Source organism: Paramisgurnus dabryanus, chromosome 14, assembly GCF_030506205.2.
Source record: "Paramisgurnus dabryanus chromosome 14, PD_genome_1.1, whole genome shotgun sequence".
NCBI lineage: Eukaryota > Metazoa > Chordata > Actinopteri > Cypriniformes > Cobitidae > Paramisgurnus > Paramisgurnus dabryanus.
In genome coordinates, this window is record NC_133350.1 from 28,887,587 (window position 1) to 28,904,280 (window position 16,694).

The window sequence follows — 16,694 nt, forward strand, 5'->3', positions numbered from 1 at the left end:
GTTATTACAGTCCTACAGTGTTTCATCAGTGTTATTTCGTTTGTTTTCCGCTTGATGGCGCCACTGCTCATGAATTATAATCATATCAATAATACAACAATAAGGGCCAACTTTATATTAAGCCTGCAGTGGAAATACATTTAATGACTAAAACTTATAGTGTGCATCTTAAATAGGAACAAGTATATAAGAATAATCGTCATTTAGCCCTTATCTATGTACGCTTAATGCTATTTCCTTATATTTATTATACTGTGACACTAAAATGAATTAAAATCTGACCATTTATTTATAGAAATGTGTTTTTCATAAATATATCAGACACTATAAATACTTAAAATAAATTGTTGATGTGCTAGTTCATAGCATAAATGCCAAAATGGTCACATTGACACATGTATGATGTAATTTCTACGCTCCTTAAAATAAAGGAGCCATAAAAGATTTAACGATGTTACAAAAGAACCAATTTTGGCCGAATGGTTCCATAAAGAACCTTAAACACTCTAATCTAAAGCACTTTAGATTATAAAAAAGCATGAACAAATTTTCTAGTTCTTTGAGGAACCAAAATGTAAAGGACATGTGGTAACTCTTTACAATAACAGTTTATTTGTTAACATCAACTTCAGTAGTTAAGTAATATACACTAGTTTGCATGACATTAATGAACAATACTTCTACCATTAATTCATTTGACTAAATGTTAAACATTTAATAGTACATTTTCAAAACAAAATGATTTATTTGTTAACATAAGTTAATGCACAATGAACCAATATGAACAAACAGTGAACAATTGGTATTAATCAAAAGATTAATGACTATATTGCTCAATGCAAGTTCATGTTAGCTAATGCCTGAACTAATGTTAGCAAATACAAGCTTGTTGTAAAGTTTAGTTTTTTGCATCGTATCACTCAATGCAAATCAATGCATACCTACTGTGGTGACTTTTGACACATCATATTGCTTTATATGTTGATCAAGGTGACCCTTATTTACTCCTTCATTAACATTGAAAACTCTAAACAGGAAGTATACCAGTCTCTGTTGGTGGTAAGACACAGAGTCGCTATATTAATCTAGCATGCATCTTAAACAGGAAATGACTATGACTCTGTGCTCAAGAGAAGTTAGTTGCAGAGCGTTTGTGGTTGGTTAAACAATTTGAAGTGTGTGAACGGTTTGTGTTATGGCCCAGGGAAAAGATCCAAACTTTGGGCAGGCAGCAGGCACTAACTCTGCCCTTCAAAAGCTAGACACTTTAGCGAGCCGATTTTTTTACAAATATCGCAAAGGGAACCAAGAGAGAGTGCCAGAAAATGAGGGGCCGCATGTGTCAGAATACACAGTTCTTTGGGACACAACAAGTAAGTCAAACTTTTTTTGCACAATTTGTTTCATATTAGATTCTAGTGGTACCCTAAACACATTTTTGAAGGATTGTACTCTACACTGATGAACACATATAGATCCAACCCAATAAATGTTCAAAGTTAAACTTTTATGCATCACTATCCTAACCTTTCTACAATAAAGAATATTGTGTAACTGTAATTAAACTGATTGTTAGGCAAAATACTTAGGCGTTATGTACAAAGTTTAGTTTTTTATTTCATTGTTGTCTAACTTTCTGTGGTTTTAGACAGGAAGAGACCAGTTTCCATCCCACAGCCTACAGAGACTAAACCTACAGTTTTTGAGTTTCACATTAGCCTTCACTGTTACATAATCTGAGTTGCTTAACTAAGTTACAGAAAGCATGAGATGAGAATTTTTTGCCAAAATAACTGGAGATATATGCTGTATGATATTCAATCATGTCAACACTGATTCCAATGTGTTTGGTTTCATTTATTTATTTATTGTTTGGCTATGGTTATACATTTATTCAATTTTCACTGACAGCCCAAACTTTGTTTTGTTTAAGCCTAGATGTCTGTGTTTTGACAACTATTATGTCTTTTAAATGCTAAATTGCTTTGCTTTGATATAACTGCATAAAAAAATCCTTTGTTGATGTTAGTTTTGTTGTATATGTTCTGTACAGTGAAAGAAATCTTGGAAGTAGCCAAAGAGGATTTTATGAGGAAATGGGAGAGTCAACAGCAGGTAACAGAGCATCTTTATTGTAAATGTAGAAGTCAAATTGTCAGAAGCTTTATAAAGACATTGATCTTTTTTTTTTTTGCAGAGCACATCACATCTGGATGAGTTTGACAGACTTAAAACTCTCGGCACCGGGTCTTTTGGAAGAGTAATGCTGGTCAAGCACAGACAGACAGGACAATTTTATGCTATGAAAATCCTGAACAAACAAAAAGTGAGTACACAATGAGCTCAATCATATATTTAATTATTTCTTTCTTTTATTAAGTTAATTAAACAATTTTGACAGGATAGAAAAAATTGCAAATAAACATATTGACTCTTGTTCTACATTGCTAAAAACAGCGTTATTTTGTGTGGTGTAATGCAAAGTGTTTGCGTGTTTAATATGGTTCAAAAACACATTATTTTCCGAACCCAGTCTCACGGAGTTGGGTATAAATAGCACGAAGTGTAAAAACATATGCAATACGTACGCCAAATTCCACTTTGGCGTGCTACGCCAGTCCGTTCCATTCACGTAAATGGTGCATCTTTGTTTGTCGTTTTATTTATTGGTTTCTAATTTTTTGCTATTTTTTTTACCATTTTCGCTTAGGTTTAGGGTTAATGTAATTTACAGAGCATAGAGGAAACAAACGTAAGCCTACTGTGGTGACTCTTAACAGTTTCAAACAGAGCACCATAATGTTTCCTCTGATAAGTTTCACACACTGTAAACCACATTCACACAGCACTTGTCAGACTTAAAATTGTCAGAGAGGCTTCTGTGTGGACACAAACACGTCCCGTAAATGTTCTGGGATCGCTCCCGTAAAGAGGACCTAGTGACATTGCCGTAACATTCACGGAAAGCATTCTGTGTGAACAAGACACATGAATAGTACATTAACTCTTTCCCCACCAATGACGAGTTATCTCGTCAATTAAGAGGAAACATTTGCATGAAAAAAACTGTTTCTGGAGAATTTTTCTGCTGTATTGCGATTATGGTGCACTTACCCAATTTATGAAAAAAAGAAGCCAAAACATTATTTACTCATTTTAAACTCCATGTATGTTTTGATAATCATTCTAAATATGACAATTCCTTCACAAAAATGCAATTACCGTATTTTCCTGACTATAAGCCGCATCATTCAAAAATGCGTCATTAAGACGAAATAACATATGAAGAGTTTCGTTGCACAACGAGATAACTCCGTTTTTTTATTTTTCAGAATTCTCGTTTATTGGTTGTGCATTCGAATTAATATCAATTCAACTGCAGTTGGTTTGTTTTGATTTAAACCTTCACAACTTAAAAAATACAGCTAAGTAGCACCATAAAACAAACTAATAACATGATAACATAATAATAAACATGTTATGACAAAAATGTTAAAAACTGAGTTATCTCGTTTTGAAACGAAACTCTTCATATATAAGTCGCAGTGGACTATATGTCACGTTTATTAAAAAAATTATTTCACAAAATCCAAGCTGAAGAACAGACATTTCATCTGAAAAAGGCAAGTTATTCAACTAAACAATAGCAGACAGAACAGCAGGCTGAATAGATGTCTTTACGTTAGAAGTAATATTATCAGTTATTTAAACGATAAACCATAGCATACAGAACTTACCTGGAAGGTTGAAAAGTCTAAATTAACCGAACAAGCCAACTATAGCATGAAGTTTGCAGACTCGTCATTCCACATCACTGAATCCATTGAATTACATAAATACAGGAGCAGCATATAGCAGACTCTGGCGGCTGTAGACGGTAATGTTGTCTCTTGCCTCATAAATGTCAAAATTAATACATACTGACTTAAAAGGCGCACCTGACTAAGACGCAGCACCAACCAAGTTTTGAAATTTTCCTGGAAGGCATTTTGTGAAACTTTTGTGAAAATCACAAAAAATGCTGCGGGCCACTTTTCAAAAAATGGCTGGCGGGGAATGAGTTAAGGTGCGTGCCGTAGGGAGAATGCGTGTGTCATCACAACCAGAAGTTATGGTTCAGCTCTTTGACACAGAGCTTTAAATGCAGATCAACATTTACATCCAGAAATGCTGGCAAACTGGTCCGATAGTCAAGCTGTTGTACAGTGCAAACATTTGAAAGCTTTTGAAATAGGGATCGACCGATATGGATAAGGCTGCCGATGTTGAGCCGATATTTGGAGCTTATTCTGCTTTTGTGGACTCAATTTACATCATAAAAATGACACGATGATGCCAAATATTACAAGTCTCAATTTTAAAAAGTAACATTTATTGAACTTAAAAAAACTATATTAAACAAATAGTAAAAACAGGTGAGGATGCTATGGAACCATGAACTGCACTCTCCACAATGACGAGAAACTATCAGCAAAGGATATTGATTTCTAGCACTTTACTACTACAAATATATATAGAGATGAGAAATAAAAACCCGCTTTGTCCAGCTATGATCAGCTGTTAGGCCGAGCATTCGATGTTGTCACGGAAAGGTTGGTTGTTTTTAGTCACATGACCTGCAATCGCTTGCGGCTTCCAGCACTCTGTCTGTAAATAATGCCGGAAAAATCGGCGAACACAGCAGCCAAGTATTGGCCGATGCTGATACACTTAAAACTCACAAACATCGGTCCGATATGTCAGCGGGCCGATATATCTGTCTATCACTACTTTGGATTCATGTTTAAAAGAAGTTGCAATGTTGAATGTTGAAATTAAATAAGTTCATGTAGCTAATGAATTAACAAATGGTTACAAATACATCCTTATTGTAGTGTTACCAAAAATGTAGTTCATATAATTCATATTATCTATCGTTTATAGCTATGACTTTTATTTTTCAGGTTGTGAAGCTCAAACAGATAGAGCACACATTAAATGAGAAGAAAATATTACAGGCATTGTCTTTTCCTTTTCTAGTGAAGCTGGAGTACACTTTTAAGGTAACATGAGGATTTATTCAAAATATGTGCAAAAGTGTAGAATTTACTTAAAAAAAACTGTTATCAGTAACAACATAATGATTTTTAATTTTCACTTGTTTATCTTTACAGGATAATTCAAATTTATACATGGTCATGCAATATGTCCAAGGTGGTGAGATGTTCTCACATCTGAGACGCATTGGAAGATTCAGGTAAACGGTTTCAATACTTTCATCAAACTTCAGCTCTATTGCTGCTCATAAGTTCCTTTGACACATCACTTTTGCACCTTTGTAAGTTCAATCTTTTCTTTCCCCAAAGTGAGCCAAATGCTCGGTTTTATGCGGCTCAGATTATCCTCACATTCGAGTATCTTCATGCCCTGGACCTCATCTACAGGGACCTGAAACCTGAAAACCTGCTCATTGATCAACAAGGATACATCCAGGTGTGGAGCAATGTTTTCTTAGGATATATTTTTACAATTTATAATAATGGTTAGGTGAATCTGTAGCTCATTTGTGTAATATAGGTGACAGACTTTGGCTTTGCCAAAAGAGTTAAAGGCAGAACATGGACGTTGTGTGGTACACCAGAGTACTTGGCACCAGAGATCATCCTCAGCAAGGTAAGAATACAGTCCAGTACACTGCATGATTTAACTAATCATTTATTAATAATTACTAATAATAATTTAGATAAGTCAGAATTTTACAATAAAAATCATTAAAGGAAACCCAAAAATTTTTTTATACAAAACCAAAAGCTGTATACAAAATTATTTTACATTAAAAATTACAAACTTTGAACACTCTGAAGTTAAAGTGACAATGATGCCGCAATAGCAACAGAAAAATGAATCAGCACTCAAAAAATGCAAATCCATAAATAATTTATGCTGCAGTGCATGTTGAGATCCTACTGTATCAATGCATTATTACAGGTAATGCATAAACGTGATTTCTGTAATAATATATAAAGTATTATCATTGTAATCTTATGCAGTGGTGTGATATTGCAATAATTCTTCACCCTGATCACTGTGAAGTCACAGTATAAAATCATGCAATATCATTGTCAAACAACAACTGTAAAATTTCTCTGAACAAAAAAATAGTAGCCAAGAATTTATAGTAAATGTAAACATGGTGTTACTTATCTAGATAAACAAGAACATTTTGAAAATGTCCTCTTTTTGTGTTTTTAGGGCTACAATAAAGCCGTGGACTGGTGGGCATTGGGTGTCTTGATTTATGAAATGGCTGCTGGATATCCACCTTTCTTTGCTGATCAGCCTATTCAGATTTATGAGAAAATTGTGTCTGGAAAGGTCAGAAGAAGAGTCTTGACTCTTTAAACACATCCCAGCTATTAATAAACCTTCCAAGATGTTTCCAACATTATGCAACAACACAAATTAAATCAAATACAAACTTATGTTTTTTTCTCCAAAATTAAATATGCTAAATAGCACCTACATATATTCAGTAAAACAATTCATGTTTAAATGCTAACAAATACTAACATGTTCTAGTGCATTTCTCCTTGTCCATCTATTTTATTGCAATGCATTCTGGGATTGTGTTCTCCATTAAAGAGACACAATGTTTATTTCCAAAAAAATAACCAGGTGGGAATAATAAACTAAAATATCTGAGTATGCTAAAGAGTGTTTGATGATACATCATTATATGACCTTTATAAATGGGAATCTGATCAATCCACAGGTACGATTCCCATCCCATTTCAGCTCAGACCTGAAAGACCTTCTGCGTAATCTGCTACAGGTGGACCTCACAAAGCGTTTTGGCAATCTAAAGAACGGAGTCAATGACATCAAAAACCACAGATGGTTTGCTACAACAGACTGGATTGCAATCTATGAGAAGAAGGTGTGGCCTCTTTTCTCTAACACTATGTCTATAGCAGCAATTTTGTATTCAGGTAATGTTTTTATTTATTTATTTATTTTGTGGGTTTTACAGATTGATGCCCCAATTTTACCAAAGTGCAAAGGTCCTGGAGACACAAGTAACTTTGATGACTATGAAGAGGAAGATATCAGGGTGTCTGTAACAGAACAATGTTCAGAAGTATTCTTGGAGTTTTAGTTGCTTATGAAAGTTTATACAGTTCCTTAAGTTGAATATGAGGCCAAATCTTTTACATCCATTTAAAAAAAAAGATTACAGTATGTAGCCTAGTGCGCTGCATACAAATGTTTGTTTCTGCATTAAAAGCACACGCTCATTTTTATTTTCTGTTTGATACCGTATATTGTTACATTATTTTTTTATACAATTTTGTTGTACATTTTTGTTGATTAAATTATGCAGAAAATATTTTATTTAACTTAGGATGCTTCTGTGCCATTCCTGATTATTAGTTTTTGTCTGTTACATATTAAAGTTCCAGTATTGTTCTAAAAGTGAAAAAGGTGAAGTGTGTGTGTGTGTGTGTGTGTGTGTGTGTGTGTGTGTGTGTGTGTGTGTGTGTGTGTGTGTGTGTGTGCGTGCGTGCGTGCGTGCGTGCGTGCGTGCGTGCGTGCGTGCGTGCGTGCGTGCGTGCGTGCGTGCGTGTGTGGTGGACTTGTGGTTGCGCAATATCAAACAGATGCTATGATCCTGATTAATCTGAAGTCAAATGTATCTTGAATTGCACAAAGACATATTTCACATCTTCTAGTTAAGTTTATTGTTTTTACTCTAATAAAGCATTTAATTATACTTTTATTACATTGATTTGTTTAGCAGAATTTTACTGTATCATTCAGAACAAATAATACTGAATAAAGAATATCATTTGTATTTCATTGTAATGTTGTGATTTGAGTAGCCTATAGTGCCTTTTTTACTTTTACAAGGTTTCGGCTTGTGGCTGATTTACTTTTACACTTTTAATAAAAACACTTTGTTATAAGACTAAAAGCATATTTATTAGAATCAGTGTGCAATGTAAACACTATGATCAAGGTTGCTAATTTTTCAGACACTTTCATTCAATGTAAGATACAAATGTGAGGTAGTACAGTAGGCCAATGTAATAAAAAGAATTTCATTTTATTCCTTACAAAGTTATGGCAAATATTATAATTATACATGCTAAGAATCACCTTTCTGACATGTGCATGTAGTAAACCGATTTGTTTTTGCATTTCTGTGTTCTGGTTTACTGAATAAGCTACAGAACTTAATTTGTGGTTACAAATTACAAAATAATAGTCTCCTATAGTTAAACCATGGTTAATGTTTGCAACGTTGTCAAAATCCTAACTGAATAGAATGATTATATTGTCTAATTACTGACCGAAATATTTTTCAACTACTGTACATTGCTCATGATTGTAAACTACGTTTCCCGTCATTCTGAACTACATTACCCATGATGCACCGCGCCCGCATTTGTCGGATTGTGCTGGAAATAAAGCGTAATATTGTTCCAATGATCAGGAATCAATAACCTTAAAACATCCACATAAAACGTCTGTGTAATTGGTAAGATAAGAGCTACACGTAAGTTTTTTGTTAATTGTCTATTTGTTTTCTTTGAAAAAACGATTAATGTCATAAATGTGAAGTTAATGTAGCTAGCTGGCTAATGAGTTCATGATATGTGTTATATTTATCATCAGACTGTTGAGTTTCCTTAAAACGTTCTTGCAAATGTGTTCAAATGGTAAATACGTGTTTTTTCCCCACAGATTCAGTTATGCTGACAAACATTAATTTCTTCTTTATATATTTCTTACCATATTGTTTTAACTAATAAAATCATAGATGCTTTTATTGCAGTAAATTTCCGTGTTCTTTATTTATAATTACACTTAAATTGAATATATTTCAAAGTAATGGTTGTATGTTTTTGATCATGTTTCTGTTCGTTGAAACGAAACCAAACCAGTTAAGATGCGAAGGAAGGGAAACATTGTTTTAGTATAGTTATGACTGCAATATTTTATCTTTCGCACTTATGTGTTTTTTCGAGTTTAACCGCGTTTGCAAACCAAAGTGCTAATTTGATCAAATATTTATGCAAAACGTAGTGAGCAGTTTTGCACTGCTAAATAATACGAGCTTTATTTTAAGTCACATTGCCATGTTAGAAATGCAGTAAGTGTTTTTCCAGACAGTATTAAATATCATTGTGCTTTGAAATGGTTCTTAAAGATTATAGTCAATGAATGTTAAATTGTTTCTTTATAGTTAGTGACTGTATGTTTATTGTGTGGTTATTTTGCAGAATTGATTTCCTGAATAAGTGAAGATCTATTCAGAAACTTGAAGGTTTATGTAAGTTTATAGAAAATGTGGCAGCTTGGAAAAGCTGGAGAGTAACATAACTCAATAAGCAGGTCATGAGGATCTTATAGAGCAGTTTTTGTCTCTATGATAAGCAGGTAAGTTTTCAATTATTTAAAAAAATTCAGAGGTTAAAAAAATAATCACAGCAGTAGACAATGTACACGACGATCCATATTAAAGACGATCATCTCAATAGATGAATTAGAAGTTGTTTATATCTGAATTATATTGTATGATTGTATTAATCTCTGACTGGAGCTGGTGATGATATGCTGTACGGTAATTAAAACTTAGAGTTTTAAGTTCACTTTATACTGACAAATGCCAGATATATGTTAATGTTTTATTTGCGTCTATTCAGCAGTTATGGAAACCAAGGAAAATGGTTCAGTTGATACCAAAAGGTAAGTATTTAAAGTGTTGAAATTGTTTTGAATACACTTAATGCAAGTGATGGCCATACATCATTTTTTTATCAAATAAATATCAAGCACAAGCAGCCAAAAATGATCTGTAAAAAATCCTATAAATGTATGTTTTATGTCTGTCCAAGTTATTATGTTGTGAATAGAATAGACATAGAATAGAATAGAATGTTCATTGCAACATGACATTGTCATCACTATACAAATACATTTGACAGTGTTTGAAAGTACACAGGTACATACATATGTACAATGTGTTAAACAATAGAAAATATAAATGAATATACACTATACAAAAACAGTATGCAATGATATACAGTTTTTAGCGAATTTATTAGACCACCACCCATGGTAAAGTTTGCCCTAAACTAACAGTATTGTTGATTTTTTTGTTTTGTCTCTGTAATAGATATTTAAGCAGGATGTGCAAACTCTTTAGTCACACTATTTCTAATGCTAAAACATAATTGTTTGTATCCATGAATTTTCTAATTTACTATTTTACAAGAAAGGCAGTACAATTAGTAAAGCATTTTCATTTAATTTTATTCAGATGCCCAATTACAGGGATTATTATTTACATGCAGTCATTAAAAGAAAAATATTTTTTAATAGTTAAAGCATCCATAACACACGCTGTTTCTGCGTATCTGATGTTAATCTGGAGGACTTATACAGTGTTATATTACATCCCTTATGTCTCCGAAGAGTCTTTAGTATTATCACGTTTAAGACAGATCAGCTTTACAGATTCTTTCTGATAACGAATGAAACAATTCTGAAGGAGTTACGAACGGCGGGGTGGAGCAATTCACGAGTCAACACTGTAGTGATGTAGTACTCGAGACCGATTTCTGCTTTCTCTGACTCGTCTCGGACTCGTTCCTTCAAAGACTCGGTCTTGACTCGGACCACAATGAGAGGAAAAGGACTCTTAATTTCAGACCGAGTCCTCGAGACCAGCGCATTTTTTATGTTCATATAAAAAAAACACACAACACAAAACAATAATAATAAAATGCAATGTTGACGGGCATTCTTTGAAAATGACATCCCATGGTGCAATGCAAAGATACTGCCATCAGAGCCGTTTATTTATCTCTAGAAAAATAGGCAGAAGATGATGCATGTGGAAGGGATTTTTTTAATGATAGTAAAAGCATAGTCCATATTAAAATGTTAAGACTGCTCCCCTAAACAATTCCCAATCTAGCTTAGTCTGTAGGCCTAACTGTTGATTATTAACTGGGGTGATATTAAATCATGAATAGGAAAACTGACATGTTTTAAAGGACTCGGTCTCTACTAGGACTTGCTTCCTCAAAGACTCGGTCTTGACTCAGACTCGGCATAGGCGGTCTCGTCCCCATCACTACAACACTGACTGTTTAACATATTATTCACTACATGTTTGTGTCGTTTATATAATCTGCACTTACGCACCTATTTCCAACATAACACAGAAGTCTTACTTACCGCATGCAACTCATGACCCACTTGGGACTTTTCAATGAAATCCAGCATTAAACAAATCTTTTGTGCCATTGTTGAGTTTGATGTAAAACAAAGCTGTCGCGTGAAGTAATGCCTGTAACTTAGCGTCCTCAGTTCTCGCTCTACCGCTGATTGATGTGTGGGATTGGTTTTCCAGGGGAAGTGCCCATAAAAACTAGTTATATGTGTAGCATACCCCTGAAACGTCAGCTGGACCCGCGTTTCGAAAAAAACTTTCGGAAACTTGTACAAACCCTTGCGAAGTGAATTCGGCACAGAAATACTCTGTAACACATCAAACTGCTTTTTTGACACTTTGCATTTGTTTAGCATGAGGAAACAACTCTATAACTTACGAGGAATGCTAATATGGGTCTCTTTATCAAATAAAATTGCTTGGAAGCAAAGTAATAAAGTGAGGATTTTCGCATTGCTTACAGACAGCTCACTCGGGAGCTACCAGTGCTCCGCCCGAAACAAACACACAGCGTGCTTGAGTCTCTGCCCATTAAAGTGTAGGACAGAAAACAACACACTGCTTAAAACTATTACTAGCCATTAAACTATTTTAAGCTATTGACTACGAGAATATATATATTTTTGGATGCTTGAAAGACAGACACATTTTAACACAGAGCTTGACTGAATGACAGAAGCTGTAATGCGCTGTTTGTGCTTCCTTTTATGCCTTCCGGTATCCATTGCACTTGTGACGTCATCTCTCGTCAACTATAAGATGGACTAGTTTCATAAAATATTCAGATGCGCGAGCGCTGGTGCCATTCCCAAAGTGTCATTTCATGATGCAGCGCTCAAATTGCCTCGAAAGGGAACTGTGTGTAAGGTTGTTTCCACGCAAGACTTGGCATTTATCAATATGGATGTGGGCAGTGGCTATGATCAAATCTCATGTCAGGTTCCACCTTGTTTACGCAAGTTTTGAGTTAATATGTATGTTTCACCCGTTTGATATCCGATATCCTGATAAGGAATAATGAGAGAAGTTTAGAAATAGTGTTTTTGTTAACAAATGGAAAATGAGATTTCTGCTAAAAAAACTTTAGTATTCACTACAGTAAAACTTATAGCAATTACTATAGTTAGAGCTTTAAAGCTTTAACAACTTTCATGGGTGGCAACGCTCAGTTACAACCCTCCCAAAAAAATATAAATCTAAAAAAGGTTGATTAAATGTGCACTGTAAAAAAAGTCATTTCAACTCACTCATTTCAACTACATTTTACAAGTTAAGATAAATAATCGTAAGTTAAAATGACTTTTATAAAAAAAATGGCTCACTCATTAAAACAGCAAATACCTGCCGCCTAATGGCGGTTTCAATATTTAACATAATTTCTTATGTTTTGTTAAAACATCTTTCTCTCCTTGTCAGTTCTGTGGAGAATGGGCAGCTGCCAGATCCAGCCCACTGGGCCGTAGTAGATGTGGTCAATTATTTTAAAGCTACAGGGTTTGAGGAGCAAGCAAATGCTTTCCAGGATCAGGTATGGGTCTCCTACACCCGTGCTTCCCAATCCGGTCCTCGAGGCCCCCCTGCCAGAAAGTTTTAGATGTCTCCCTATTTAAAACACCTGATTCAACATATCAACCTCCTTTAAAAATGGTAAACATGTCTCCCTAACAAGCTGATGAGTTAAATCAGGTGTGTTAAATAAAGAGACATCTAAAACTTTCGGGGAGTGGGGAGTGTGCTCGAGGACGAGGATTGGGAAGCACCGTCCTACACCAACACCTCTTCTCTTGTGTCCAGAACCACAGTCTTAGGATATACAAGAGATTCAGACTGCAGACTAAAAATAAACTTTTTAATCTTTCTTAGTTTTTAAATTACCCAATATTTGGGCTGTTATGAGACACTTACCCACAAGATGAGACTTAAAATTATAAATTAGAATTAACAATAATTTTCATGTTCAACTTCCTACTTTTTTCTAAATATACTTAACATCTGCCCCCTACAGGAAATCGATGGCAAGTCTCTTTTACTGATGACTCGCAATGATGTTCTGACCGGACTGTCTATTAAACTGGGTCCTGCACTTAAGATATACGAGTATCACGTGAAGCCTCTCCAAACCCAACACTTAAAAAGCAACGTGTCATAGCTGCTGCGACATGCTGAATGGACACATGCAAGACAATCACAGCAATGTTAACTACTGGCAGAACTAATACATCTTATGCATATTAACAAATAAACGACAAAAATATGAATTCATTTATAAATTGACTGCTTTTAGAGTTTCATTCTGCTGTACAGGCACATTAACGTTTTGTCTTATCGATGTTTACCGACGTTTAACGGGGTGTTTGTTCAAAAATAATTTGGTTATGGTTGTACATAAATCATTATTGCTTTTAACATGAAATGTAATGTAAAATGAAAAATGGCTTGAACTAAATTGTCTGGAAGATGTTTCTGTTTCGCATGAAGTGTGTTTGAACTGAGACAGAGACAAAGTGGTGCTTTTATTGGTTTGTTGTTCTTTTTTTCCTATGTTTTTTCCAGTTTCTTAAAGATAAGTAATGTGTAAAACAGTAACAGCACAAATGATGGCTCAGCGCATGAGAGGTTTGTTTGCAGGAGTCCTGTCTGAATGACTGCTCCATGCTGCTATTAATTCTGTTTATTTATTGTGATTTCTGTAACTAACAATGTAATTTTCACAGACAGACAGCACAACACTGTAATTCGGTCATGAGCTTGTGAAACAGGGTGCTTTTAAAAGGCTGAAGTGTGTAACACAGATGTGTAGCTTGCAATAAATGGTGCTTTACCAATAATGTCTGAAAACTGACTCATTACAGTGAAGTTTCACTTTTATGTGATGTGTGCTAGTTGAATGACTATAAATAACCTCAGAATGAATAAATGGTTTCATTTGTTCAGTGTTATATGTTTATAATGGTCAATATCAGAATATAAGGGGCTGCTTTTTATGGTGCTGTTATGGTTTTTTGACAGCTAATGAATTTGACATTTCTGTTCACCATGCCTTGAAATTGTAGGTTTTTACAAAATCTGTTAAGTTATATTTTACTTATACTTTATTTTGAGAAAGTAATATACCCTTCAACATAAAGCTATTAAAACAAGGTTCTCCATCATTGTGCAGCAGAAGGGTTCTGTGGATCACATAGTCTGACAAAGAACCCTTTGGAAACTTTTATTTCATGTGTAAACATTTAGCTGTTGTCTTCTTGTGTTTGATGACAAATTCACCTTGCATGTGGTTCATTTTTTTAATGACCCACTTTTTACTTGGCTGTTGTGGCAGTAGTCCAAAATACAAAGACATGTAGGTCAGGTGAAACGGGACTTTAAAATGACATTTTGTGTGAGTGAGGGGGGGGGCTGGGGTGGTCCCAGACCTCCTATAAGCATTTTGTTTTCTATTAATTGAATTTAAAATGTTTGGGCTACCACAAAGCGATACTCTTCATTATTTGTCCTAATTTTGCCGTAAACGAATCCAAGAGATTTCTGTCTGAAAAAAATGTGAACTCTTAAAGGAACACGCCCACATTTTGGGAATTTAGCTTATTCACCGTATCCCCCAGAGTTAGATAAGTCCATACATACCTCTCTCATCTCCGTGCGTGCTGTAACTCTGTCTGACGCAGCCCCCGCTAGCTTAGCTTAGCACAAAGACTGGAAATACATGGCTCCAGCTAGTATACTGCTCCCAATAAGTGACAAAATAACGCGATCATTTTCCTATTTATGTGTTGTGATTTGTATAGTCAAACCGTGTACAAATAACAAGGTGATATGAGACACAGCGATCTTTTAACAGTATACTTACTGGGAACTATATTCTCAGAAGACGAAGCACTGCCGCATGGGCGGAGTGATTTGCACAACTCTGACCGAACTCTCTGCTCCTCACCAGGGGCTTCTCGTGTGCTGCGAGCAGATCACTCCGCCCATGCGGCAGTGCTTCGTCTTCAGAGAATATAGTTCTCAGTATGTATACTGTTAAAAGATCGCTGTGTCTCATATCACCTTGTTATTTGTACACGGTTTGACTATACAAATCACAACACATAAATAGGAAAATGATCGCGTTATTTTGTCACTTATTGGGAGCAGTATACTAGCTGGAGCCATGCATTTCCAGTCTTTGTGCTAAGCTAAGCTAGCGGGGGCTGCGTCAGACAGAGTTACAGCACGCACGGAGATGAGAGAGGTATGTGTGGACTTATCTAACTCTGGGGGATACGGTGAATAAGCTAAATTCCCAAAATGTGGGCGTGTTCCTTTAAGTAGGGCTGGGTATCGATTCAGATTTTCCAGATCGATTCAATTTCGATTCACAAGCTGTCAAATCGATTCGATTCTCGATTCAATTTTCGATTCCGGTTCTCTGGGCAGTTTTTATACTTGATTCTCGATTCAACTCAATAAATATAGATTAAATACAAATACTATACTAATAAAAAGAACAGTGAACAGCAGGTTTCAAGTGGGTAATTAATTATTAAAATCGATGAAGCACCTGAAACCGGCATTTTAAGCACTGAATTAATGAATTACAGGCTTGCCTCTCGCTCCTTGGTAACCTCGCGCAAAGCAAAAAATAGGGTGACATCTAGTGAAGAAGACTAGTAATTCGATTAACGTTAATCTTTCGTTCAATGTTTGCAGAAATAAATATGAAAGAAAAAAATCGATTCTGCTCTTTGAGAATCGATTCTGAATCGACCACATTTTAAAAAACGATTAATCGAAAAATCGCCCAGCCCTACTCTAAAGTGCGCCTCACGCTGTTTCCTGGAGGAATTCACAGATTCTTAAATTTAGGATTGGTTAGGGGCTTGTAAAAAAATCTTCTCAAACTATTATTTCACACAAATTTGAGGCGTAAAATGGTTAGGGTTTGAGTTAAATGTGATTTGGTTTTTCTTTGATTAAAACGTTGATTCAGGGCCAACAAAAAATGTATCACATCTTACTTTGTGAAATCAGTAAACACTGCATGATTCTGCCTTCAGCCTGAGATGGACTAGGATACCTTAGGCTCCAGCACCCTATTAAAAATGTATGGATGAAAAGTTTCTCATATTTGTTGGTATCTCAGTTCATTTAAACTAATATTATTTTGTTGTTTTATTTATATTTTTCAGTAACTTGTCCAAAAATGGTCTCTTGTTTCATAAAACTAGCCACATCACTTCAACACTCAGAGATATACTGTGAAGTAAAAAAAGTGTTGTGGGTGACATCCCTGTTCACATTTTGCATGTCTACCTTGTCTGATTAACAACCGTATACACCATAACACAATCATCACAATCACAGCCGGTCGGCACTATACGCTTACTACGCAGGCTGCGTAGGGCCCCGCAAATTACGTAAGGCCCCGCCTCGCCCTGACTCATTTTACAGCGTGTTTTACTGTTTACTGAGATGACAGGTCAAAATGAAT

At 35.2% G+C, this 16,694-nt stretch overlaps 2 protein-coding genes across 4 annotated transcripts; both read left to right on the top strand.

Annotated features, from left to right (window-relative positions):
• The first annotated feature begins 1,088 nt into the window (after positions 1–1,088).
• prkacba (protein kinase, cAMP-dependent, catalytic, beta a) lies at positions 1,089–7,831 on the top strand. Its single transcript, XM_065241907.2, has 10 exons — positions 1,089–1,373; positions 2,054–2,115; positions 2,198–2,326; positions 4,944–5,042; positions 5,154–5,236; positions 5,346–5,472; positions 5,557–5,652; positions 6,232–6,354; positions 6,752–6,916; positions 7,010–7,831. Exons 1-10 carry the CDS (start codon positions 1,196–1,198, stop codon positions 7,133–7,135), a joined length of 1,188 nt encoding a protein of 395 aa, XP_065097979.1. The 5' UTR covers positions 1,089–1,195; the 3' UTR covers positions 7,136–7,831.
• Positions 7,832–8,401: 570 nt separating this feature from the next.
• Positions 8,402–14,111, top strand: samd13 (sterile alpha motif domain containing 13). 3 transcript variants are annotated; one of them, XM_065241908.2, is made up of 5 exons: positions 8,402–8,536; positions 9,264–9,420; positions 9,687–9,729; positions 12,638–12,749; positions 13,227–14,111. In XM_065241908.2, the coding sequence occupies exons 3-5, from the start codon at positions 9,692–9,694 to the stop codon at positions 13,368–13,370; spliced, it is 294 nt and encodes a 97-aa protein (XP_065097980.1). In that variant the 5' UTR covers positions 8,402–8,536; positions 9,264–9,420; positions 9,687–9,691; the 3' UTR covers positions 13,371–14,111. The 3 variants fall into 3 exon arrangements, with proteins under 3 accessions (XP_065097980.1, XP_065097981.1, XP_065097982.1); XM_065241909.2 differs by having other exon boundaries at positions 9,690–9,729; XM_065241910.2 differs by having other exon boundaries at positions 8,410–8,518.
• Positions 14,112–16,694: the final 2,583 nt, after the last annotated feature.